Consider the following 27,938-nt stretch of genomic DNA (forward strand, 5'->3'; position numbering starts at 1 on the left):
TCCTGTTATAACCTCTTGTCATAACCATATAAATACATTGACCATAACTTATGTATGCATCCTATTCACCTTAAACTAAGAAACATCTAACAGCAAATAAGTGCACGCCACAACTTTATATATAAAAATGTTTTTTTTTATTATATTACAATGAGAAAATACACCATACCGTCAAGTGTTTGCTTAAAAGTATCGCCAGCACCAGGTACTTGTGTGTACACACATACACTCACATACAAAAAAAACCTAATATAATATTCTTCTGAATGCTTATTACAGATCCACTAAAAAAGAACATATTCACAGGTCTCTGGCACAGAACTCACCCACAACCACACTGTGTCATCGACTTTACGACAGCGAATCGGCCACTCCGAGCAGCCGTGGTGGAGCTGTGGTTTTTCAAGGACACCATATGCCAGTGTTGTGGAGCTGCTCCACCTGCTAACGCCGACCCGATGGAGGCTACAAGAAGGCTAAGATCGTTGTGTGGAAGAATTTCATTCGATTGCCGCGTGTATTGCTTACCATGGTTTATGGAAAAAGAAGGTAAAACGTTGATTCTTCGGATTGGAAAGGGGGAATGCTGCTGTCCTAAATTCATATTTCTATTGTTTTAAAAAAATATTTATCTGGAATCACATCGGAAGCACTCCCTTTACCATTCTGCATGGGAGGTATCGTAGGACAAAGTGACGAGTTTCTAAGCAGGTATACGTTTTTACACAACATCGTTGTGTTTTTCCTCCTCTCCCGTGTTCCTGGCACAAGGTCCTCTCAGCCTAGGGTCTTGTGCTTGTAAGAACCTTCAAACAGGTAAATCTCTAGGCAACAGAAACATGGCGAAAAATAGAAAACAAATAAAACATTTTGAGGGGGGGGGGGGGATTCTAATGCAAAGTGAGTGTTAATTATTTATTTTTTTTACCAAATCTGATCATAGCTGTTTGGGTCTGTGAATGTTGCTGACCAACAGTGGATTTGCCCTACCTGCCTCAGTAAACCTTGATTATAGTCTCCTTTTACAAATAACTAAAACCAAGGTAAGGCATGAGGGGTACTTAAGGACTCACAACATCAAGAGAGCTGACATTATTCCATAAAAGGCAACACAGAGTGGAATCTTCCTTTGAGTTTGAACAATGCATTGAACAAATCCTAGGGCCAGTTTGTAACATGGCACCATCAGAAAATAGGTGGCCTTTTGATTGCAAAAAGAAAAGATTTGTTCTAGTGTCATCCCCACATTGAGAATTACTTGTCATCTGCTCCCAGATCTAGACTACATTTAGTATTTTCAAGGCACATCTTTATCACAAACGTTCACAACCACTGTGTAGTCATTCCCTCACACCCATCCCAACAGACCCAATGCTTTCTAAATGTGTAGTTTGTGCATTTTTGATCGGGGGACACTGAAAGTAATTGTCACATGTGGTACACATCTCATACACTTAATTAAATTCCTTTGATGCTCACTTCTAATAGGCGGGTTCTGTGCAAGAGAAGAACATGTCCATGTCTTCTGTCCATTTTCCTATGTTGTTCTCGTGACCAACACAAAAAAAGGGCAAATTACAATTTAATGACATAATGTAAACTCTTGATGATTGAAAAGCTTTCTCAAGAACCTTTTTTTGTGTGTGTTTGCCCTCTTGTGTCAAGAGTACAGATAAATACATTAAAAAAAAATTTGTTGGTCACCAAACACACATCAGCGAGACGAAAGCACAAAACAAACCCATATGCTTTCCTTGGAAACCCTACCCAGCGAATCTCTCGTCAGAAGCAAGATAAGGTTGTATCGCCCCGTCTCTTCAACCCTCGACGCTCAGCAGAGGACAGACACTGTGGCTGGTCGGGTCACTCGGAGGAGAGGAGGAGAACTCTGCAGCTGCCATCGATTGGATAATAGTATCACTCCTCTCCCGGTGACTCCGTTTTGTTTTGTTTTTGCTGTTGCACGTCCAAAGAATCGCACCATCGTCGACAAACAACCCAAGCAGCCGGATCAGGATGATGAAGAAAAAAAGAAGCAAAAACAACAAAATAATCACAACTTTCAAGAAAGTTTTTGTCTGCTTCCCCATCGCTGGACCATCGGGGAGGGAGGGGAAGGGGTGACTGAAAGCTGCCATGAGAGATTACCAGTGTGGTCTTTTGTTACACAGAGGACTGCTAGAGCAGAGGCCAGAAGAGGGAAGGGGGATGGAGATGGGGAGGGCTTTTTTGCACATGCCCTTTGGTCATGGAAAAAATCATGTCACCCTCTTTGGCACAGGGGGGGTGGGGGTGGGGGGTGGCTGAAATTGAAGCACTTGGCCCACCCCCCGCCGGGCGGAGGGGTACCGAAGATGGGTCTGTGTCCTTGTGTGGGTTGGTGGGAGAGTATCAGAGGTTTGCCCTGAGAATGGACCAGGCGGGGGGAGTGGGGGGGGGGGAATAAGGACAACAGTCACCCAGGCTCACCAGGGCACAGGACATGGACAGCAGGGAGGGAGGGAGAGGGGGGACTGTGTTTCCCCTCCCCCCTCCATCAGCCTGACGTCCTGGCCCCGCTCTCATATCTCTCTCACTCTCTCTCTCTTTCTCTCTCTATATATATATATATTCATGTACGCTTTTTTTTGCCTCAGCGTTTGTATGGCTAAGAGAACTTAAGGGAATTAGGAAAATAGAATACATTTTTTTTTTAGAAATATAGACTACATGCTCATCATCCTCCTGTATGTAGTATTTTTTTAAGTGTTTTTTGTTTTTATATATATATATTTTTATATATATATAGCTTTCTATAGGGGGATTTTTTATATACATTTTTTTTTTGGTCAGACCTGTCCTTATGTACTGGTCTTTTTTTAAGCACTGGGATGCCAAGCTCTAAAGACTGCCCGGAAAAATAGATTTATGGATTAGTACGAGGTCAGAGAACTGCAGAAAAGCGCCTCTTTCGTCAAGAACTTTCTACCGTGCAATGCAGACTATAGGTTACTGTGTGCAGTTGATCTACGTTAATCTATACCAAGGTTTTTAGCTAGACTTAGAAACACCAGATAGATAGAGAGAAAATAAAAACTATATAGAAGACTTGAGTTATTGATATTAATACATCGATATTAAATTTGTAAGTGTTATGTAATTAGTTTTAGCTAACTGAGAACACCTACTAAATACAGCAACTTGTTAGAGCTGGCCTCGCGCAACCCCTCACCTTAAACAGCTTTGACTTGCTAATCAGAACGCTCAACAAAAGCTCAACTGGCTTGAGTTTAAATTAATTAACTTCCAAGATGTGTGTTGTGAGTTGGCCAATCAGATACGGGCTCCACTAGCCCTAAGCCTTTTCAATGAGTAAAATGTTGAGGTAAAACTTTAAGAAAAATAGCATCCCGCAGGATCAGTTGAGGAAAACGTCAGCTTCCCAAGTTCACTGCTACATCAATTTGCTACTGAAATTTAAAACACAAAAAACAATCCTGGGGATGCCCTTTACAATGAAAAGCTTCTTTTTTTTTGAGGAATAAGTTCTGGACAGCTCCTTGAGTGAATACTAGTAGTCTATCCACACAAACACGTGGTATGTTGAAGTGGTCAGTAGTGTGGAGCAGTGGTTAGCGATCTCAACATAGGCATGCATCTCTGGGAGTTATTTTCTTTGGTGACTAGTTCTGTCATGTTCTAATGAAGGCCGCAATAGTCTGTTTCGCTCACCAAATGACATTCCTATTGAGAATACTGTCCAACCGGGGTTGCTGGTGTTGTGTGTACAAATATATCGATTTAGTGGCAAACTACAATGTATTATGTGCCTCTGTAATGCATGATAAAAAGAAAACAACTTCACATTTGTAGATAACTCAGCCCTTTCCAAACTCCCTTTCTTTCTTGGACACAAACCAGTTCATAATTTACAAGTCAAAGCTGTATTGAAACCACAGAAATCCCTAACATAACCACAAAATCTCCCGTACCTCTCCATCTCTCTCTCCCAGCCTCTGGCAACACTGGTTTTGGTGTTTTTATGGACAGTGTGGTGTGGGTCCGGGGTGGGGGGGATGGGGGGAGGGGGGTGATTTGGGCTGTGAATCGGGCCATGAATCCTCAGGGAAGGTTACGATCAGTAGGTCTCAAAATGTCAAGGTTCAGCAAACGGTTGAGTGGAGCGTCCGACCTCCAGGGCTCCCACTTCCTGTTAGCTACACACAAGGGGCCGGGGATTTGGCCATTTTAGCTCCATCCAACAATGAATCAGGTCACAGACGATGTTTAGGGGGGGGAAACAAAATAATAAAAGTTAGAAATTATTGCCTGCAGTGGGGAGAGGGATAAAGAAGCGGTGTAGAAGAGCTGAGCGAGGGCGGCCGCGGGCCCTAGCAGTGGTGTGGCTGCAGTCTGTGGGAATGTGTGGTGGCAGTATAGCTGTCGCTGGAGCTGCTCTGGAGGCTGTAGTGGTCCTCCTCCTCTTCCAACTCCTCCTCCTCCTCCTCCCCCTCGCCATCGCTGATGCTGTCCCCGCTGTCGGCCTCACCCGGCGTCAAATCCATGCCCTCGATGTCCACGTCGACGTCTGTACACAACAACAACAGCAACAACAACACTAAGTTATGTAGTGACGTGCTGGCTGCTTTGGTTTTTCAAATGAGGTAATGGTAGACATGTTGTAGACTGAAGGCGACGTGTGCCTGTTGGTATGACAGGGTTTAAACAAACCAAACAGTGTGTGTGCAGGGGCGCTAGAAGTTACTGTGCCTGGGCAGTAACTGCAACAAAACAGTTTCCTAAACAAATCAATAACAACATTACTTTTGAGATAAGCGGTTTATAAAACATGCTGGTTTTTCGTTAAATTCTTGAATCACCTTTTGTGTTTGATTTCATTTCAGAACATCCAATGTATTTTCCATGTCGCTCAAACAAAGAGCATGCAGTGAGGCGTGAATGTGACGTGGTTACGTTGGGTCAGGCTTGTAAAAAAATAAAGCATGATATCTTCAATAACGGCCACGAAGCCAAACATCAGAGAAACCCACAGTGAACTCCCAGCCTGCCCTTCAATAGCTCCTCTGCAGGCAAGTCCTCACTGCAGTCAGTATGTCTGTGTTATAAAGTTCAAGGGCCTTGTTTAATTATCACCCGTATAGCGTGCCTGTCGCCCAGCCAACAATAAATCCTCTGATTAGGAATACACCTGTGTTACGTGTGGGAACTGTCCATCGCCGAATGTGCTACAAGGCTGCGTTTCAGGGACACCTGAACACACGGGTGGACCAGAGACAGGCATTTATTGTCAACAGACTCGGTGGAGCCTTTTGGGCGGTTTTATAAATACAACTTGTCTGGCAACCGCAGTCACCGGAGACACTGACACGACCTTGATCATGTTAATCTCGACACGATGATATTATAAAAATAAATATGATAAGCTGGCTATAGTGTTCCACGTCAAAGTGAAACTGTTTTACTGTGCAGTATGATTAGTCATCCAGTATAGCTAACTATTCAAGTGCAATTCATACGACAAGGCGAGGGTCATCATTCACATCATAAAATATAACATCAAATATTAAACGTGAGGTGCGGCGGTGGCTAGCCTGCCTAGATTGCAGGTCATGTCAGGGAGACATGACCCTTTCAGGGAGAACTGCTCGTGATGGCAGGAATGATGCAGAGAGAGAATTTATGAACATGTATTCCATGTGTAGTCAGTAGCCACACTGGGGCCATCAGAGAATGAGAGCAAAGGCTTAAAATGGGATCAGTAATCCTTGGACCTTTGACCCGGCAGACTGATCTGTAAACAAGGGGGAAGTGTGTGTGTGTGTTCCACACAGCCTTTGGGAGTTGACGACACGTGTTGACATTTGACATCCACTTAAAGCTATTGACCGCTGGTTCACCAACACAGATACCAGCCGGTATTAGAGCGAGAGACTGTGTTTGGGAAGGTTGCTTCAGGTGGGTATATGCATTGTGAATGTGGCGGCTCAGCACAGCAGGCCAGTTCCTGAATGCCGTTTACTAATCAATAGTTAAGCAGAAGCTTCTTATCCGAAGTGACGTGCAGTGAATTGTTTTTAAAGATACATGTCGTTAATGAGCAGGTATTGATTCCCCAGTTTGCAGATATCATCTGAGCAAGAGGATGTACCCGGGAAGGCACAAACCCTGACAAGCCTTCTTGGAGAGTTCTGAGTGACATTAGAAGGAGATTGTTACCCCTTGTATCAAAACAAAAACAGTGATCTCTCACTCCACATCGACTGGGCCAATCAGCACACACAATAACAAAGCAATCCCCCAGCTCCACTGCCCACGCTGGCTACATGCACCCCGAACACAGGGCACAGCATGACATCTCTTGAGGTTGTTCACAGTCGGCCGACTGTGTAGAAATCTATTATTTATTTGCTTACGTGGCCATAAGGGTCTATCGAGTGCCAGCAAGCGAGGGGAAGACTCTGTGGTTCAAACTAGGTCCAGATTGAACGGCTGGCCAGGAGGTGATGAGCCATTGATAGGTCAAAGTTTAATCTGTTGCTCGGGTGGCTTTGGAAATAAGAGATATCGCAACAGTACATTTTAGATGATATGTAATGTCAAATCTTTTGTAGATCTCCTCTGCATATTCATATTTCCTTCATTATTTTACTATTGTGTAATTATCCTGCTGCTGTATACCAAAGTTTCCATGCAGTGATAACATTAATCTTATCTTCATTACACACGGTTGATGCACTATTCTTCCACGCACATGCGTTAGCCTACAACAGGCAAATGCATGTTCTCTCCGATGTTCTTTCCTTGGCAAAACGCTCTGCTTATCAGGAATATTTCAGCATGTTCGATCCGTTCAAACTTGAAACATGGATGTTATCTAAGAGTCTTAGGGGTCTAATGCAGGCCAAGCCGGCACGTGTTGTTTACCGAAGCAACTCCCCTGATGGAAAAGCGGTTCTTGTACTTTTAGGCTCCTTCCTTCACAGGGAAACGGTTTTAAAATGTCAAATCTGTACGCTTTCGTTCCCAACCATACGCTTTCAGCCAAATGCCCTCACATGCTTCTCTCCAGACACGCGATATTAATGGAAATCGACCGTGTCATAACTCGTATGGCTGTCATCCAGGTGACACATTACTAGCATCTGCACCCGGGAGTTTAAAAACAAAATGTATGCAGAGAGAAGCGTTGAAGTAAAACTTGGTCAACCTACACACTATTTGTTGTGTATCGCAATACTGAGCCTGGACCCAAATGGTCCCTAATCCCACCCTTCTTGTACCGATGCGCTCGAGAAAATACAACGAGGAAATGTGTTCCCACGGTGTAACTGTAGTGCTAGACAGATTTAATATTTCTATAAATGACTGAAAACCGAAAACCGAGAACAACATCAATGTTATGGTTAAGCGGACTTTCCCCAACCCCTCCCGCACCACCAGGCCCCCGGGGGCCTCCCCTCACCTTGCTCGGAGTCGGTGGAGATGGTGGAGCCCATGCTGTCGGTGCGGATCCTCTCCACGGCCCCCGACACGGAGAGCTGCTCCAGGCGGCGCTTGAGGTAGCGGTGCTCTCTCTGGAGCTGCTCCTTCACATTCAGGTTCCTCTTGTCCTGCTCCTCCAGCTTCTGCAGGAATGAGGGAGGGGGGGAACACACACCACCTGGCATGGGTCTTGTTGTCATCACCAGAGTTCAGTCTCACATGATGGCTGTTTTTTTTGGTCCACAACCACCGCCAACCTGCGCTCGATCGCTCAGCCGCCGGTCGGTCTTCAGACCTCACAGGGGACTGTGGGTTGTGGGCTGTAGGCGATGGAATGTAGGCTGTAGGCTGTAGCCTGTAGCCTGTATTCTCAATGCTACAGAGGTCTGCCTGCTCTGAGGACAGACTTGGTTTATTCTTTTCCAATTTCCATTGGTGACATTTGTTGTCGTATCTGCCTTATTGACTAAGCATTTGTGTGTCTTCGTTTTTCGTCTCAGTGTATTTCTAAAGTATCCTTCCTTGCAAAAAAAGTCTTTAACATTTGAAATAATTTCAAACTTCTGCTGTGTCACGTGAGTTCTGAGAAGTGCCATCTCAGACAGTTCATACCTAGGAAACGCCTCAATAATGCACGTCTCGGTCTAGACACACACACACAGAGGATGATCGCAAGCAAGCAGGAGATGCATGACAAACAGGAAACCAGAGGGTTAATAAATCATGTGTGAACTGACCCCCTCCCAATAACCCAACTGCCGACCCAGAGCAGCACTGCATGTGTGCAAAATAGAATGATGCTTCACCTCGTCGGTGTGTGTTTGTGTGTGTGTGTGTGTGTGTGTGTGTGTGTGTGAGTGTGTGTGTTGAAGAACACAAAGGAGGGCATTCATAGCGTGGCAACACCCTTGCCATGTACTTTTGGGACCCCAACGCTAATTGGCTTCTCCTCTGTAATGTTGTGTGTGTCACTTAACGTACATGAGCTGCATCCCTTGCTGAACCGTGAACTGTGAAGAAGAAAGGGAAGCGGGAGAAGAGGGGGGAGGAGATGGAGGGGGGCCCGAAGGAAACCCCAAATCTAATTATCTTCAACCGCATAACTGAAGATCAGCCAAACGCACAGCACCCCTTCACCCCCCGCTGCGCCATGCTCCACTCTGTTGACTTATGACTTAGTTTGAGAAGGACTTGACTCCCAGTTATGGGAACAGTCTCTCTCCCTCATGTCAAGCTCTTACAACGCTGATGGGATAACCGAGAGAGCAGGACAAAGGGAGGGGGGCGGGAGGAGGGAAAGAGAGGATTTAAAGACAGAGAAAGCTCTTTGCACTTTTTGGGGACAGCGTCTTCCGACTCCGAGCCAGAAGGTTCGGGGTTCGACTCCCCAATGTGCCACAGGCGCCCTTGAGCAAGATGCCCCTACCTGCTCCGTAATGCCCGTCGACTGATCTCACTGTAAATCACTTAAGGATTACCGTGAGTTAATGGAACTCATAACACAGAGGCCGGGGGCTTGATGAGATGTTGAGCAGTTAAAGAAGTCACGTAAGAGAAGCACAGCTGCTGAAGGTACAAGTCACTGAAATGACTCACTCTTTTCTGGCATCACGTGTGTGCGTGCGTGTGTGCGTGTGTGTGTAAGTGTTTGTGCGTGGGTGCGTGCATGCGTGCGTGCGTGCGTGTGTGTGTGCGTGTGTGCGTGTCAGCATGTCAGCATTTGGCTCCTCTGCAAAAACATACACATTGGCTGCTCTCAGGGCACAGACAATCGTGGCATTTAAGGTGTCACGCAAGCAGAAAAAAATAAGCTGTTCACAGATGCTTGGGAAATCAGCTGTGGCAGATGTGCTCCGACAGCATCGCTATAAACCCCAGGGTGACGGTGGTGGTGGTGGTGGTGGTGTTGGTGGTGGCGGCGTGTGTGTTAGCCTGTGGTTTTCCTCCCTCCACATACCTTGATGTGCATCTTGGCCCGCTTCAGGAGGCTCAGGGTGGTGTGTCTAGTGCTGTCCGGGCCCAGCGGAACCAGCTTCTTCAGCTGCTCCAGGTAGAGCCGCAGCTTGGCACGTCTGTGGGCGGCAAACACACAAGAGTGCAGGAGTTGAGGACACGGGGGGGGACACAGTTGGCGGACGGGTGGATGGACGTAGAGGGGGGAAGATTTGAGCAGGGGGTCACTGTAATAAAGCGCTTTTGGTTGCTTGAACCGAGAAGCCTGTTTAGAGGGAAAAGGAAGGCCAAGTTGTGGTAGCTTAATTTGTGGCGAATATGTGGCCAATCACAATGCACAACACCTCATTTTAGCGTTTTGGAAACCGAGGATAGCACTCTTTCAGACCCTATCTAGCTCCAAGAGGATATACAGGTGGGACAGGTCCAGCATTGAGGTATAGCCAATAGCCAGGCAATGACATTTGCCATTCAAACTAAGCCATGGGGACATTGTCGTCATGACTGGCGTGTGTGTTGGCTGGCTGTTTGGCCACAGTACTTTCATAATCCTGAACAGCACACAGGATAAAGGTTTTATTATCTCATATCTGTGGACATTAATCATTTGGATCCTGGTGCATGCCTTGATTTGTCACGACACAACCGATTGTTGTAAACTGCTCATATGCAACTAAAATCAATATAGATGGTGCCACATTGTTGGACAAATTAATTTAATCTTAATCATGCATGAACTGAGTGCAAACCAACAGCCCCCGATCCAACCCATAAGTCAACAACTATTCATATTTTCAACATTTGATTCTGATTGCATGAACAGAAGGCAAACAAGGATAGACCCTACTTCAGTATCATAAAAGCCCTGTCCTACTATGGACAGCTAGCACATGAACAACCACTGTATGTGTCACCAGATAGCCTGTGGCCACTTCTCATATTACCTCTGAAAAAAAAGGTCTGCCGTGTAAACAAGTTTCAACAGCGTAAGCAGCACCATCACCGCTGTCACGGCACAGAGAGTGGAGAGAGAGAGCCAACGCACACAGACACACACATATACACACGCAAAACGTTCCCCACGTTTGATTGGTTTAAGGGGTGGGGGATATGGAAGGGCGTTGGCCCTCCGGAGAATAAAAGACCCTCTTACTAGCCGTTTCTGTAGCTTTTAGAGGTCAACCTGTTGCTGACCAAGTCCTCTCCCTTTCCCCCCTCTCTCTCTCTCTCTCTCTCTCTCTCTCTCGCTCTCTCTTTCCCTCTTTCCCTCTCTCTCTCCCCCGTCCCTCCCTCACCCCCCTTCTCTCTGGATCATAACAGCATCTTTCAGCATGTTCCTGGTGTAATTATAGCTACAGAAAGACCAGACCGCTCTGAACAACAAGGAAAAAAAGGAAAAAGGAGTGAAAACAAACCAGCAGCCAGCGTACCTCTCGCAGGTGCTGGCTGGGACGACCCAGAGCAGGGCGTGTGAAAGTTACTCCAGCGGTCTCATTCCCACTTCTCCCAGGGGGACGAGACCCCCCCAAACCCCAACCCTCCCCCCCCCCTGCTCTGGTACCCCCTCCTCCATCTCCAGCCGGCCAACAGAAACACAGCTCAGTCCGCTGGAGAACAAGTGTCTTCAGAGGAGGCCGGGGGGTGGGGTGGGGGAGGGGGGCTCACCTCCAACCTGCCCTGGGTCCCAGCCCACATGAAGTGGTTGGAGGTGAGCCAGGGGAAGTGGACAGGAAGGAGGTGGGGGTCGGTGCGCTGGGGAGGAAGGAGGGGGAGAGGGGATCGGGGTGTTTTGCTTTTTTTCCCCCTCTTCTTCTTTTTTTGGGGTTGGAAGCTTGGTCTGGTGTTGTGGAGGACTGGGTGCAGAAAGGCTTCTTTGAGGCTGAGTGTGCTCAGCTGCACTGGGCTGGGCTCTGAGCAGATCATCCCAGGGTCGTTTGAGCCAATAGGCAACCAACTTGCAACCCCCCCCCCCCCCCCCCCCCCCCCCCCCCTCTTTCTCTCTCGCGCTCTCTCTCTCTAACTCTCACTCTCTGTCTCCCATACACACACTTTATCTCACTCTCTCTCCCTTTCCTCTGTTTCTATCACACTCTTACCCTCTCTTCTCTCACCAACAGTCCCACTCCCACTCTGCCCCACGCTCTCTCTCTCTCTCTTTCCCACTTTCCTCTCTGTTTCTTTCACCCTCACTCTCACTTTCCTCTCTTTCCTTCCCTCACTCACCCCACCTCCCGCTCACTCTTTCTCACTCTCTCTCTCATTCCCTGTCTGGCAGCGAAAAACAAAAACAAGGCGTCGCTCGAAGTACTCGCCTTGACACGTGCTTGTCTTGAGAGAATACTTCATAAATGTAGAACTCATAAATGTCTCACAAGTAAAGAGCAAGATAGCTAGCTGGTCCCAGAGAGAATCAAACAAGAAACTCCAAAACGTTTAAGTAGTTAGATTGTAGGTCTACCATATATTATACCTTGTCTGACACCATGTAACTTGTCTGTTAGAGTCAAGTGAATTAGATTGTCTCTTTCACCCATTTGACCTGTTTAGTTACTGCAACCTGTCAATCCATGTCAAACTTTAGTGCATCGTTCACTGTCACTCTACACTCTTAGGGTGAGGGTTAGGGTTAAGCTTTGCCCCAGACAGAAAGATCCCAAAGTTGCAAAGTACAGAACGTTTCTTGTCGGGAAGACACAAAACAGGTCTGGGCAGAGCTCCCGCGACCCACATACCCAAATGAGTGTCACTATGCTAGGCTTCCCAGTCTGCTGTCCGACGGGGAACTTCCTACCACGCCTCTGGCATACTTCATGGAGCACAGCGCACGTCAATGAGACTACACCTGCTCCTCTTCTGTCCCACTGAGCAATTTACTCTGCTCCCCCGGACTGTCTGCTAGTCCTTTCAGCTCCCTGCCTGAGCACGTGCCGCCTGGGCCACGGGACAAACACACACACACACACACACACGCACACACACACACACACACACACACACACACACACACACACACACACACACACACACACACACACACAGTATATGTATGCACTCATACACACACACACACACACACACACACACACACGCACACACACGCACACACACGCACACACACGCACACACGCACACACACACACACACACACACACACACACACACACACACACACACACACACACACACACGCGCGCGCGCATACGTGCATGCACACACATTGTTTTCTTCCAGCAGACTTGGAGCCGGACAGACCCTGCCCTGCCCCACTTGTGTTATTGGTGAGCCAGACTCCGGTCACGCTATGTTTATCAGATCTGTCTTCAAAACAGCCCGGTCCGCACAGGGCTGGATCTGCTGTCTGCATCTCCCAAACACAACTCTGTGGGTGTAATGGTTCGGCTTGGGTGGAACAGCCCAACATAAAGAATTCAGTGAATTTGAGAGTTGAAAGGGATTTGCGTTATCGCTTAGGTTGTGCACGTCAAGAGGAAAGCAGGCAGCCAGGAGATGTGGAGCGGTATATGAGTGTCCCAGACCCACATGTCTGTGCAGGAAGGCGTCAGTACCGTTGATTCAACCATTCAGCCATATGATAATGTGCAGAAAATGAGTTGTTAAGGATGGCTCGACACACAGTGCTTAGTGATAAGACGATTGCATATCGGCGGGATAAATGACTGGAGCCTAAAGGCTGCGTCAAGTCAGGGGATGAGGAAGTGTTTTCTCTTGGTCTTTAGGGTCAGGGGTTAGTAAGAAAACAACCACCTGATTGTTCTCACGTGCCACGTACTTACTCGTGCGCACACACACACACACACACACACACACACACACACACACACACACACACACACACACACACACACACACACACACACACACACACACACATCCACAAACACACACACACACACACACAAACACACAAACTGTTGGCTTCTATTCTCAGCTAACACCCCCATTCCCCACCTGGGCTAACTCCCACCCCTTGCCCTAGCCATAACTTCACCTCCACCCCCATTCATAACCTCACCTCCACCCCCATTCATAACCTCACCTCCACCCCCATTCATAACCTCACCTCCACCCCCATTCATAACATCACCTCCACCCCCATTCATAACCTCACCTCCACCCCCATTCATAACCTCACCTCCACCCCCATTCATAACCTCACCTCCACCCCCATTCATAACCTCACCTCCACCCCCATTCATAACATCAGTCAGACCCCCACCCCCTCCAGCCCCACCCATGACCTCACCCCCATCCCCAGCCCCACCCATAACATCACCTCCACCCCCATTCATAACCTCACCACCACCCATTGCCTCACCCCTCACCTCCTTCCCCCCAACCGCTCTGTGAGGAGGGGGCTCGCTGCCAACACAGAGTGTGTGGAGTTTCTGGCTACAAGCTTTTCAGACCTCTAGGTGTTCAGAAGAGCTTCCACCCTGGGTTGTACCAATTCAATCCAATGACCGTTTCATTGAAATCCTAATAGTCATTTATTTGGGTGGTACCACACCGGATTTTGTGAGTGATGTAATGTACTGTATGTGCTGCACATGGGTTTGCAGTGGAGGATAGGAGCAAACAAGGGGTGACTGGACTTTGTGTTAACCTCATCCATCCTTGTTCATAAGGCATTAGCCTACTGACAGGCCTACAACATTGTTGCCGTCGGAAACGCCACCTTACAGGCCTCGTTGTTAGCATACATAGTGCAAACACCTGGCCCTCGTCGCGCTTTATAATGTCTCTCTCTTCAACTCTGTCTAGCCCTCTCTTTCTCCAACTCACTGTCACTGCTGGTCTGTCTGTCTGTCTGTCTGTCTGTCTCTCTCTCTCTCTCTCTCTCTCTCCCTTTATCTCTCCCTGTCTCTCTCTCGGCTGTTTAAAGAGCTTGCTTTGTTTGCATAGTTTGCTCGGCCAAGTTTACGTCAGGATCCATCAAAAGAGAAACAAAAAACCAAACCACTACAGCCGTTCAGATATATTGCCCCTGTATGTAGCCATGGTATCTTGCTTAGTAAGGTTAAACCAACTGAAACATAGAAACATCAACTTGCTGTCACTGGTTATTCAGTCACTACCTTTGCCAGTGAAGTGATTCAAGCGAAGCAATTAATTGAATGTAATTACTTAATTACAATGTAGCATTCTTTCTATATATATTTTGGATAAAAAAACAAGTTGTTCAAGTTCATCGTTTAATGCAAAGTTACGATTATATTACGTGCTCAACAGAACTTTTGGGGTATTATTCATTTCACGTGACAAGGGCTAGTGTTCAGGAAGAGAGGAGGGAGGGGTAGGGAAGGGAGGAGAAGAGGAGGAAGAGAGGGGGAGGGGGAGGAGGAGAGAGAGAGGGGGGGAGGGAGGAAGAGGTTTGGGGTCTGTGTTGCGTGAGAGGAGCATTAGGTAGGAATCAGAGCCTCCCAGTTACTGTACATCTGGTTGGCAGGCTTCTGGAGCCAGGGTGTGGGGGGGGTCCATGATACATACACGCCCACAACTGCTATGTCCATGCACACAACAACAACTACGTGCACACGACAACTACGTGCACACGACAACTACGTGCACACGACAACTACGTGCACACGACAACTACGTGCACTCCTGGGGCTCACTTGCCCCACAGCCCTGTTTGTATTCAACCTTGATGACCCGAGTGACTCCAGGACATTGAACACACTGAGAGACAGAGAGGGCAGACACATGATGAGAGAGAGAGAGAGAGGGCGAGAGGGCGAGCGGGGGAAGGGGATTACATATGATAGTGAATCTGTCAATCCTCCTGCGGAGACGTAGCTGCTTTTCTGTCAGCGGCGGCGCCACACCCCCCAGACGACAGCTTGTGTGCTGTGATAACGGCACAGACGACAGGGCACCGAGTCCTGATAAAACACACACGTAAACACAACACGCGCACACGTATCATCCCGGGCTCCGTCTCACATGACCCCTGCTTTCACACGCGATCAGCAGGCCAACACCAAGCCACACCACGCAACACAGCACAACACAACACAACACAGACAGAGCAACGCAACACAAGGCTACACAACTCGACATGAACCGACACGAATCGACACAATGCACAACAAAGAAAGTCTACAAAAATGCACCCAGCGAAGCTAAGACTGTTAGCTTTTTTCAGCAGACTGAAACCCCAAACAAAACAACAATTAAGGAAAAAAAACCTGATCTGCATATCACGTGCCACACTGTCATATCAAGGGACTCCTTGTTTACACGTTAGTAGTAGTATTTCCACACGCATGCCTGGGAATTCTCTTGTATAATTACACTCGATTTAATGTGAGCAAAACAGCAACCAATCCCAGAGTAAAAATAAGCAAGGCTTATTACGAAAGCCTTTCGCTCTGACACCGCCAGTCTTTGTCAAGTGAGAAACAGATGTTGGAACGGCAAAAAAAAAACAGAGCAGGGAATGTGTGAGCAAATAGAGGGGGGATTTACACAAGGTTTCCCTGGTGGAAATGTATACTACTGTGTGCATCGTTTTGTCGAGCAAGACAAAACGTTCTCGCCAAATGCCCATAACTATCGTACATGCCTTACATGGACATTTGAATAACGGTTGGGTTTATGAAAAATAAAAACTGAACAAATACAGACACACAGACCTTCAGAACTGAATAGACTGATCTCAGAAAGGTTTGGTGAACTAATGTATAGTCAGGTTTTAACCCTCTGATGGGGAAAGGGTAAAAATAGGACAATTCTAGAATGACACAGAGTGTTGGTCAATGATTAACATGCTGTAAACTGCTGCCCCGCTCGTAATCAGTCCTGTCAGCTGCTGCTGCTGGTCTAAGCATTTGTTTGCTCAGGAAATATATGTAGCTGTATTTCTTTTTTTAAACACATGAACCATAAAAAGATATGTAGGGGGAAAATAACTCCATGGAAATAATCATTTGTATGAATAGAAACGGCCCATCAAAACAAAACAAAAAAGTCACAAAGCAGTAATATCGTTACTTAATGATGCAACTTAATGTAAAAAGAAAAACTGTATCCTTATTTGTAGTAAGCCTGAGCATGGCAGTGTTTCATCTGTCTCCGCCCGCCTCTCTCTACGCGGCCTTCTGTGCGGCCTGTTACTTAACTCAACATTCCAGCGTATGTCTGCTCTGCTGACCTGGTTTTCAGGCTGCCTTGTTCAACTCACTGCACATAGCAACAGTACTACAAAACCAGGTCCTATACAGCGACACTGCCATCTCCGAACCAACCGCAACCCATGTACTGCTATACACACACGTACACGGCCCCACACAGCCACCCCTTACAAAGCCTACACCCCCACATAGCAGGGTCCTGCACAGCTGCACCGTCATCTACACATGAACGCTCCTACACCACTACATAATCCTCTCCTAAACACAACTTGTCCAGCTACACAATTCCACTACCAAGTAACACACACTCGACACAACTTCACAACCATCTCCTGCACAGCCATTCTACACTACCCGTAACCTTTTTCACAGCCATATCCTACTCAACAACGAGCTCATCTCCTACACACAGTCCTCCTTCTGCCCCACCCATCTCCTGCTGTTGCATCAGATTTGTCCTCCCCCCCCTCCCCCCTCCTCCTACTCCTCCTCCTACTCCTCCTCCTACTCCTCCTCCTCCCCCCCCCCTCCTCCTCCTCCTCCTCCACATCCTCCTTCCCCTCCTATATTGACTTGTCTTACTTAGGTCAGATCTCTCCTCCTATCAGAGTCCTCCTCATTCTCAATCATTTATTCTATAAAATAGATTCTAAATGTAGAATGTTGAGTTTTTCTTTTCTCTTGCTCCTCTTGTTCTCTTCTTCCAAATGAACAGTGAGTCGTGTTTGTTTCGTGTACTCTGACATTCACTTCCTCAATCTACAGCGCCATATGTGTATATTGGTTTGTGACCTGAGATAGCAGCACACAGTGCAATCACACTAGCCATGACAGACAGACAGACAGACAGACAGACAGACAGACAGACAGACAGACAGACAGACAGACAGACAGACAGACAGACAGACAGACAGACAGACAGACAGACACACACACACACACACACACACACACACACACACACACACACACACACACACACACACACACACACACACACACACACACACACACATACATTCACAGGGCTTTGACACACACTGGAGTAGCTGGTCTATTTAGAGATGGGTTTGGCCTTTCTGACCCCAGGAACTTACACACACACGTACACACAAACCTCAGAGGAATGCTTCAACAAAGAGCTCGTCCTCAACCTGTTTGTGCTCTATCTGCAGCATGTGCTCCACCGTGTTTGTCCACACATCCCCTGGAGTATCGACCGCAAGGCAGTGTCCTCACATGCACCCAGCCAGAGTCAAGCTTCTGTTTTCATTGCTCGTTCTTTAGGATTCAAGCTACAGAGTAGGTGCCTTTAGTATAACATGACAATACCAGTTGGAGAAGTAGAAGATCACATGACCGTCATCAAACGGTCCGACGGGCAGTTTAATGTGGTAAGAGCACGAAGACTGCCGTCTCTGAAAGAAAGGCAGCTGATGATAATGTCCGACATCTGTTCATTTCATTTTAGATCCATCTAATTGCTTTTGAACACGCTAACTCCAGACCGTACAGTATGAATACTTTCAGGCTACCAAAGCTGCTTTGCTGCACGCTTACATCAATTACAAATTAAAAATAAAAGTCTGTCTCTGGACATAGAAGGAAGGGGGAACTGCAGGAGGGAATGGAATGAAAACACAACAAGGATAGTATTCTGTACAATCAACAATACAATCTTTTCAGGGTGTACTATTAGCATAAAAGTATGGCTCCCTAAAACCATTTGACTGCAAATATATTCATTGGCCCATCAATCTCCAAAAAACGACTCTGTACTCTGTGACTGTAGGTCATCACAAACACAGCTTATGCAATAGAAGTCGGAAGGAAACATCTAAAACCTATACCTAACTTTGTGGAGCCCCCCACACCTCACCCCACACCCCACACGCCCATGTGGAATGGTTAGTGTGCATTCTTCGATTCTCATAGAGTAAATTACAGCATGGCTATACAAACCAGCCACCACATATTCCTCTGCACAGACAAAGGACAGACAGACAGAAACCAGAAGTCTCTGTTACCTCAACTAATAATCTCCTCTCATTATGTGACTCATAAGGTGTTAATTCCCTCTAAATGGGGATAATAAATGGAGCAACTCTGTCTGGCAAGGGTGAACATACACATGTCTGAAATTAAAGGAATACTTAGTAATCCATGTGCTAACTTTTATTAATGACTCTTGTTGAATTGTTGGTTGTGCAGAAAATACTGGAGTGTAGTGTAGAAGATAAACCGATAAAAATGCATTACTATTATTATAAGACATAACACCCTATTCATACAGCGCCTATTATAATCACATATTATTTGTTGTGTTTGGTTCAAATTAAATCTACAACAGTTGCTTCTACTCAATCTGTGAGGTCCATGTCTGTTTCTCTCCAGATAGAAAAGCACGTTTTAGTAACAATGAAGTATCGGCTATCCTCCCAAAACCAGAGTACACTTTGGCCACAGCCAGGACCTTTATCCTACAATTTTGTCAACAAAAGAAGCCTACATATCAAAACAAAAGCACCAGGAAGAAGCAGGCTCACTCCAAAAAAGATGGGAGGAGAAAGACGTTTTTTGGCAGAACACAGAGCAAAGTGGAGGGGTGAAAACAAGGCTTTGAGAGAGAAGGGGACTCTGTTCGCCTCCTCCTCCTCCTCCTCCTCCTCTTCTTGGTTTCCTTTGCTTTCTGCTGACTAAGATACTTTCAGGGGGGCTTTGGGGCGAGAGCCAAAATCACACAAGTGAAAAAAAAGAAAAAGAAAGAAGAGATAACAAAAAGACCAGATGTGGTCTCCAGAGGAAGAGCAGCAGAGACGCTTGAAGCCAGGAGGTGAAGTAACAGCCCTTCAGACAAACCAGCCCCCCCCCCCCCCCCCCCCCCCCCCCCCCCACTGTCAACCCCGGCAACCCAGCCATACCATAATTCACACAGGTCTGCAGGTTGTTGCGGCCAGACCTCGCATGCTGTGAAGGCGAGTTTTATTTTTTTACCAGTCAAAAGTTTCGAATGACCCACGTAGCATAGCCACAGAGTAAAGCAGGCCGATAGCACCACGCTTTACCCGAGGAGGGAGAGGGGACCTGTGTAAATCAAATGCCCTCCACAGCTCACAAAGGGCCTGGAGTGTTGGTGTATTATGTCTGTGAGATCTTTCTTGCCAAATTAAATCAGAATCTAACTCATCTGTTTTACATACATTAGTATTTTTTGTTGGCGTAAAACTTTGTAAGTTAGAAAAAAATGAACTGAAGAAAATCAAATACATTTTGAAATAACAACATAACAATGAATTGCGAAGGGGTGTTTTCTGTAGTCTTGTTTACACACATCATAGTCCTCATATATTAAGTGGAACTGCTTTTACTCAGTTTTTTCAGAACAGCACTTTCATTTTTGTCAGCCTGGGTTCTTTGAGTTGTGGTTGTAAGAAATGAGTCACAAGTGAAATGTCACCATGTTATAAGGTTATCACCGACACAAACATGCTTGTTACGACCCCTTATAAGGAAGGCTATAAGGAGAAATATCCAATACGTCTTCAAACTGCCAAAGCCCTATCTGCTACTGAATAACATGTATCTACAACTGTATAAATAGTCTACTAGAATGACATAATATAAAGTCAAAAACAAACGTTTTAAACTTTTGTCCCGTGGTGATCATAGTGACCTTCAAAAAAACCGAACCAAAAGAACGCCTGTCTGGAGTGAATGTGACGCTGGTATCGGAGGTGTATAAAAATAGCAACCGTAAATCCCTTTGTCAATTGAGCCAAGCAAACAAACCAGATACTCCTCCCCTCCCTCTCCCCTCCCTGCCCTGCCCTTCCCGGCAGTGGCCCTTGTGTGTGGACATCTTTGGTTCACCCGATGGCTTCACGAGGCCTTTTACTGTAAACAGGTGTCGTATACGAGATGAGAGAGAGAAACGAAACCAGCGATGGTTAAGTGGAAGGTATGGCCCGTGTCACAAGCTTGTGTCGAAAAATGAGGAAGGAAACTCGGCCAACACAACAGCGACAAGCAACAAGGGTGTGAGCAGAAACCTTTCCATGCTGCCTCATGGGAAACTCTGCCAAAAGCGTCCGAAAAACCGCCGAGTCACCGTACAGAGAAATGCTCTACACGGCGTTCCACATGGATGCCAGGCCTAGAGGAGATAAGCTAGCTTGCGTCAGGATGGTAATAATGCATTGCTGCTGCCAGACTCAAAAACACAACTCAGATAGTGGAACATGAGCAACGTGGGCAGGACAGTGCATTTGCTAAGGCGCTCAAAAGGTTCTGGGTTTGATCCCCAATGTCAACAGTATCCGGTTTCATTGTGACTTTCTTTTGATAAAAGCATCTGATGCTTCAACCCTTCAACAATGGTACTCCTTTAATTTCATGGGTGAAAGTTTAACTTTTAACGTTATCGCCACTTAGCAACCTCTGACGAAACGACTTCCGGTGGGCACAGAAGCTATCAAAATGTAGTTGGTTTAGTCTATTTAAAGTGTTCTTATCTCATTTCCTCAACCAAAAGTTGACATTATATCAACCAAGGTAAAACCAAGCCAAAGCCAAACTAGGACTTTTTTGTGGGTTATTTTTTTGCTGACTTGGTGTGAACTAACTGAAGGCAACATGTGACCAATGTAAAATGTAGCTTTGTGAAAAAAAAGGAGAAAGAAATGGTTGAGGGTAGCGCAGTGTCTCAGGTCCCAGAGGGAAGTGGCATGTGCACGGAGGCTGGCACTGGGGCGATGGCAGGCTTAAAGACAGAGGCTTTGAAGCACGTGGGTGGATGTCCTAAACAAACGGGTTAAACAAGAATATCAACGTGACATTGAACTTGATTAATTTCTCGAGATTCAAATGTGTGAAGAAAAAAAATCAGTTGAATCGAATGAGCTGCACATTACAATGGTGAAACCACATGGGGAGTATTTACGCTGAGGACACTTTCAACCCTATTCACAGGTTAACACCTGTGTGCCACAATGACATGTAATATAAGGACACAAGCTCGGACTCCACACACACACACACACACACACACACACCATCACATCCACATCCGCACACGTGCACACATGCACATAATACCATTTACCCCAAATGCAATTTGTGGTATCTAATAGACTTGTGGCAAGTAGGCTTGGAAGATGTGAAGTGCATATGATACAGACTTTTTTAAACAAATGACGTGATCTTTGACTAATGGTGTTGGGAAGAGCACGAGTGCTGGTCTGGAGTCCCCCACCTCGAACGGGGGAGAAATACAACAGAATTTGGGGATTGTGACAAATCATCATCATGATGCAAGTTAAAAAGAAGAAGCAGGATATTTGAAGAGCGTGTATGTGCGTATAAACAGTCCCTGGCTTGATGGATTTGGCCTATCTCCGATGCTGAGATGGGACTTATCAAGAGTGTGGATGGCCGATACAGCAGTCTATTTATGACAAACAGTACACATTGAATTTATACTGTCACTTCTTCATTGAACAATCATCACTTTTGTTTCCAACTATCTTTAGGATGTGATTTAATTCGGTCTATGAACAAGAATGCCCCCCCCCAGAAAGATCTGAATTTGACTGAAAGCGATGACTGCAATGAATCTTAATAAATCTTACACAATTAATGAATCAACTTCATTTTAAAGCTTTGCCACATAGATGATAAGGGAAGTGGGTGAGCTGATAGTGGAACGCATTACTGGCAACCCAAATTTAAGGGCGGGCTGACGTCAATGTTACTACAGAGACACATGAGGTAATTCTGGCCCCAGATACCACTACTACGGCAGGTACTGTCGGTGAGAACCTCGTCTTCCTCCCTGTGGTCTTTCCTGCCCAGAGAGAGAGGGACATGTCCCAACTTGTTATTTAAAGAACTACAAAACAGACGTCAATTCACTCACCACCACTCATGTGTGAGAAGGCCTAAGCTCTTAGTGCGAGTGACACACACACATGCACACACACTTACGCACGCTTACGCACATGGGCGACACCCATCTGCAATCTACCAGATGAGCGTGCTGTCAGTTATGACACATAGTGGTGAGCTCTCCTCTCATGAGGCTCCATACCTTACCAAGTGGAACCCGTGGCCCTTTATTACTTCCTGTACGTGGAACTGTTCCCTCATCAACAGGGCGTTTCTTGAATGAATGAGAGCTAGGAGAACAGGATTATCCTGTGATTGAGGTGGCCGTGGGTCTACGGTAGACTACCTGTGGCCATCCTGGAGTAGGATATATAGTTACCTGCTCCTCAATGACATGTGTGTTAAAATAAGAACGATGCAAGATGCTCAATGACATCATGATTGCAACGAGGACATTTTGATAACCCTGGCCTCTCCCTTTATTGATAACGCAAAGCCATCAAACCGATAATTAAGCCCCACTCGTTCGGTCATTCTCATGAGACGTTGCTCAGACAGGGGCGGGGTTATGACCATGTCAGGGATAGAGCAGTAGTATTGTGGTGTGGGTGTGTTCTTGACCTCGAGTCTATTCTTCCATACAAGGTAATGCAGTTGGCTCAGGCGAGGCATCACGCTATTCAATCCTCCACAGCAGGTAGTACCGGGCATAGCATGAGGGAGTCGACCCAAGCAGACTTGAATCCGTTTTCAGCTGTGAGGGTTAAGATTATTTTGTGTACATCTGTACTCTGACCTCCTCAAGGGTTGGATCATGTGGTGCTCATGTGGTTTGACCCTGTAATGTCGTAATCATTGAACTAAAGAAGGTTATTTCTAATATTATAATATTATAATATAAACTACACAATATATTCAACTTGGTTCACACAAGCACCTCTTGCTTTGGTGTTATTTTTACACAGTATTTAAACAGAATAAATAACACAGGAAGACAATCACGATAATAAGGCCATTCTGAGCCACTTTGATAGTATCTTCTTACCTGTGTTTCTCCAGCTCATTGTGCGACGACCTGAAAGGAACAAACACAAACACACACACAAAATTAGGAATGTGTTGCTAGGCCATGATGACTGCCATAACCCCTATCCAACATGACATCCAAAGAACAGACAGCAATGACAGAACCCATCAGTCAGCTCTCAATGAGCCAGTGTGTCAGTGTGGAAGAAAACGCAGGTGAAAGAGACAGACTTTTAGGGACGCAACATCTGAAGACATTTGTAACATTTCGTGAATTGGGATTTTTGCAGGCAGAGTGCGGTCAGAGATGTAAGAGGGCCGAATGTTGTTGCTTCAGCCCTTTCCTCTTCCTCTTCGCAGGGTGCAGCGCTTGAGACGTGGAATAAGAGGTGAATTGTGTGGTTTTCGCAGCCAGTGTTAATCCCTCATTAGTGAAATGCTGCATGGCGGCCCCTCTTTACTGCATACTTATTTTCTTACGTTTAGTTTTTTTCGGCGTTCAACTAAATAAACAGGCACGTGTGTGGCCCAGATCCACGCCCCCCCTCTGTGTGTACTGTAGATTCATGCCACGGATATGCGGTGGATATGCCCTATGGAGGCTGTCACGCCAACGGGGGAAAGGGTAGGGACACAGAAACACTCAGGAGAGAGAGAGAGAGAGAGGGAGAGAGGGAGAGAGGGAGAGAGGGGGGAGGGCAGGGGGCAGAGAGAAAGAGAGAGGGCGGGGTTGGGGGAGAGAGAAAAATACACTGGGAGAGAGAGGGCATCCTGGTCCACGAGGTTTGCAGAGTCCAAAAATGGAGTGATTTTCAGACTGAAAACAAACAAGTGGAGGGAGGAACAGCCTCTCCAGTGTGTGAGCCTTCCCCCCTGGCCTTCGAACCATCTCTGCTCCCATGGATCTATAATGCTGTTCAACTCAATGTGCCTTTAACTAAATAATTATTACAAAACCCCAGTTTGATTGACTTCAGTTTACCGGAGTCAGCAGGCAAATCATGAATGCTTACAACCCTGCATGTGTACGGTACAAAATCCTTTTCTACAGAGGGGTGTGTGTGTGGGTGTGTGTGTGTGTGTGTGTGTGTGTGTGTGTGTGTGTGTGTGTGTGTGTGTGTGTGTGTGTGTGTGTATGTGTGTGTGTGTGTGTGAATGTGCCCCATGTGTGTGTCTGACATTTTCTGCTCACAATGTTGAGCAGAAATGTTGGCCTCTGGCCGATGCCACACAACCACACACGTGCATCAACACACGCACACACATACACACACATACAAAAACACGCAACATGGTTGTGAGCAGGCATGCGTTACATGCTTGTGTACACGCACACACATGCGCACAGACACAACCAGCACGTGGTCTTCGAGAACCCACGTTGGGACGTGCGTTACAGGGGTGGGTGGCGGTGGAATGCGTCGCAGCGTGGCTGACTCTGAGTGGGTGAATCTGAGGGAGATGCGTGCTCTGATCTCCACTACGCTGGGGTCCGTGAGGGCATCCGAGGCCACAGCAAACAAATAATCCCTTCATGTTGCATGAAGATGCCTGTCATGGATACCAGGTCATAAAACACCATAACAGAGACAGCCCCCCCCCCCCCCCCCCCCCCCCTACCCACACACACACACACACACACACACACACACACACACACACACACACACACACACACACACACACACACACACACACTTTTGGATTCCTTCCTCTATTTGAACATCCCAACACTAAGTCGAGGTTCCCACAGCTGTTCAGAGTCGTCTAGTCGAGAGACCTGACTCTACTGTAGACCTATCAACGACAACGCTGGCGTGACAAATGAATAGATAAACCTGACAGGCCTCCCTCTGTCTCAGGAACAGAAGGCAAACAGGAAGTATGATATATCAAAGGGTGGAGGAAGTGCCAGCCTGATCCTAACCAAATTTGAATATCCTGAGAGCCTTTGACAGGCATCACGAGGAGTGAGTTGTGACCCATCAAAACAGTAACATAGTAACAACACCACATCTCAAAACTTTTACAGATTACATCAAAGTGCCATGTCATTTCCAATTGCAAATGGTTCATATCCGAAGAGTCGAATAGTCATAGTAGAACTGAGCTCTCAGCAGAATAATACAATCACTGTATATTGAGGATTAAGGGGTGCCATGGGGACCCATCAAGAACAGAAACGCCATGGCACTTTATTTATCATGCAGAGTTCATGTCGGTGCATCAACTCGTGAACTCTGCCAGGGGCAGTTTTATTAAAGGTACGAAAGAGACGAGGAGGCAAAGCACTTCTTGCAAAATTTGAGTCTGTTGTTTCCGTGGTTAACACGTTATAACAGCTCCTTATCGTATGCCTAGTGTAGACGTATTGTGTAGACTAATATCCGACGCCACTGCAGCAACCTATAATAAAATATATTCTAAATAACAAACCCACTCCCCAACGCGCTTTCGATTCAAGGCCAAAAGTTTCCCAATCTTTTAGTAAAGCGACTAGGCCTACTAACTCGGTGTGAAACTGAAATGCAATGCGATCGGAGTAGGAGCGATACGTGCAGATCCGCAGGGGCCAACGGGTTATTCCTGCACGGTCACTAGCAGTTTGTGTGAAGGAGTTTTCGATGGAAGCCGCCACACCCACTCGAGACCCCCTGTCCCCCCCCCCCCCCCCCACACACACACACACACACGCAAACACACACACGTACGCACGAACCAAATCGTTGCTCACTGCGAGCGGGATGAGGGAACATAAACAAGGTTGCGGTGTCATCTCTGCCAATAGATGGAAATAGAACAGTGACATATCAGGCTGCACTTCAAATCAATATCAATATTTCTATATACTGTATCTAGTTCCTCCTCGCATAACGGTCTGTTATTTCCAATCGCAGAACCCACACTCACACAAACTATACGCTCTCGAATACGCCAGTAAGTAGTTGGACGGGAGTAGTCAAAAGTAGGGTGTTGAAGGGTTACAAACGCAGAGAAAATGCATGCAAAGGAGGGACTTCAAAGTAGTGCATTCGACGTAAATTATGTGATGTTGAGAGATTACTGATAGCACAACGAGGTGGATGTGTGAAACTGCAGAGACCGTAGAGAGAATGTGGGAGCAGCAGAGTTGACAGTGTACGCGTGGCAGTGTTTATACGAGATCACAACAGAGCCAAGCCCAGCAGAGACATGGCAAGTTTCTGCTGGGAGACGGGGCTGAAATACACAGCAGTTCAACTGTAGGTACATTATGCTGTCAACAAAGCTGGAGTATATTTACCTGTTGTTCTGAGTTTTTCTTATAGGCGAAGATTTCGTTTTCTTTGCGGGAAAGTCGCTATCGTATGGTAAAACAGACGCATACCCATGCTCTGCTTCTATGGACAAAGTAAAAAAAAAGCAGGGATGTTAATGTTTTTGCAATTTTGGAAATCTAGGCTACCGCCAGTAATTATTGATACAATTGCGAACTCTGATATCGAAATGGCACATTTGACGCTACAAGTAAAAAAGGACCGTAACAAAAATGCATTGCGTCCAATACAGACGTTGTCCAACTAAAGCGAATGCATCTACTTCCAGACATTGTTGTAGTCCTACATCTTATAGTTTAGAAGCCTATGTAGAGAAGGCTACATGCCACCGCTGTCATATTGACATTCTCACATTTCAACTAAATATCGAAAGCACTAGGTATATTCTGCACATCATTTTGCCTTCTGCAAAGAAACAGGCGATAATATGTAGAACTGTTAGTAACTGAATTTGACAGATGTTGCAGCTATATTGTAATTAACTTTAGTTATTATGTGACCAAGTCCTGATCTCGTCAAACGTCTAGTGAAATAAATGACATCATAACTGCATATAGTAGCACACACTCTTCATTTTTATACCGTTATCTCTGTGTCACTATATTGCCTACATTATTATTAATCCAGTAAATGCTGCTATTGGACATGAATTACCTCTGTCTCTTCTTTCCAAGTGTTCTGCAGCCTCCAGCAGAATTAGAAGAGAATTAAGTTCCATGTTGTTCTCTCGTTATAAAAATATAGAAAATAAATCTATTTACACAAATGTACAAGTAGCATAGATGATGCGGTTATGCAGTCAAGGCTGAACTGCTTTTGCTTGATATGAGCGTCTATAATCAGTTGTGGGTCTGGAGGCTCCAAACAAGTCATATCAACAGCGCAGAACTATAACTCGGGAACAGAGTGACACTTGTCTGATCCAATAAGAAAAGATCAACGGCTTTGGTCAGTACCTGTTGTTGCTCTTTATTAGCGTGAGAGCCCGTGCGTGCTTTGGATTGGCTGGCGCTACAGAAGTTACAAGTCCATACCCTGGCAACAGTATATAAGATCCGCCCGTCGCTGATTATTGGTTAGAACACATAGGACAATCTTCTGATTGGCCAAGTGGCATATTGGG

The 27,938-nt window shown here is 46.2% G+C and overlaps 1 protein-coding gene across 1 annotated transcript; it reads right to left on the bottom strand.

The window, feature by feature from the left end:
• Positions 1 to 120: 120 nt before the first annotated feature.
• On the bottom strand, positions 121 to 27,733 carry mxd4 (MAX dimerization protein 4). The gene is made up of 6 exons (XM_079729997.1): positions 27,470 to 27,733; positions 26,782 to 26,878; positions 23,518 to 23,547; positions 9,440 to 9,554; positions 7,463 to 7,625; positions 121 to 4,567 (listed from the first exon to the last, which is right to left on the bottom strand). Exons 1-6 carry the CDS (start codon positions 27,531 to 27,533, stop codon positions 4,371 to 4,373), a joined length of 666 nt encoding a protein of 221 aa, XP_079586123.1. The 5' UTR covers positions 27,534 to 27,733; the 3' UTR covers positions 121 to 4,370.
• Positions 27,734 to 27,938: the final 205 nt, after the last annotated feature.

Source organism: Pollachius pollachius, assembly GCF_949987615.1.
Source record: "Pollachius pollachius genome assembly, chromosome: 2".
In the NCBI taxonomy this organism is placed as follows: domain Eukaryota; kingdom Metazoa; phylum Chordata; class Actinopteri; order Gadiformes; family Gadidae; genus Pollachius; species Pollachius pollachius.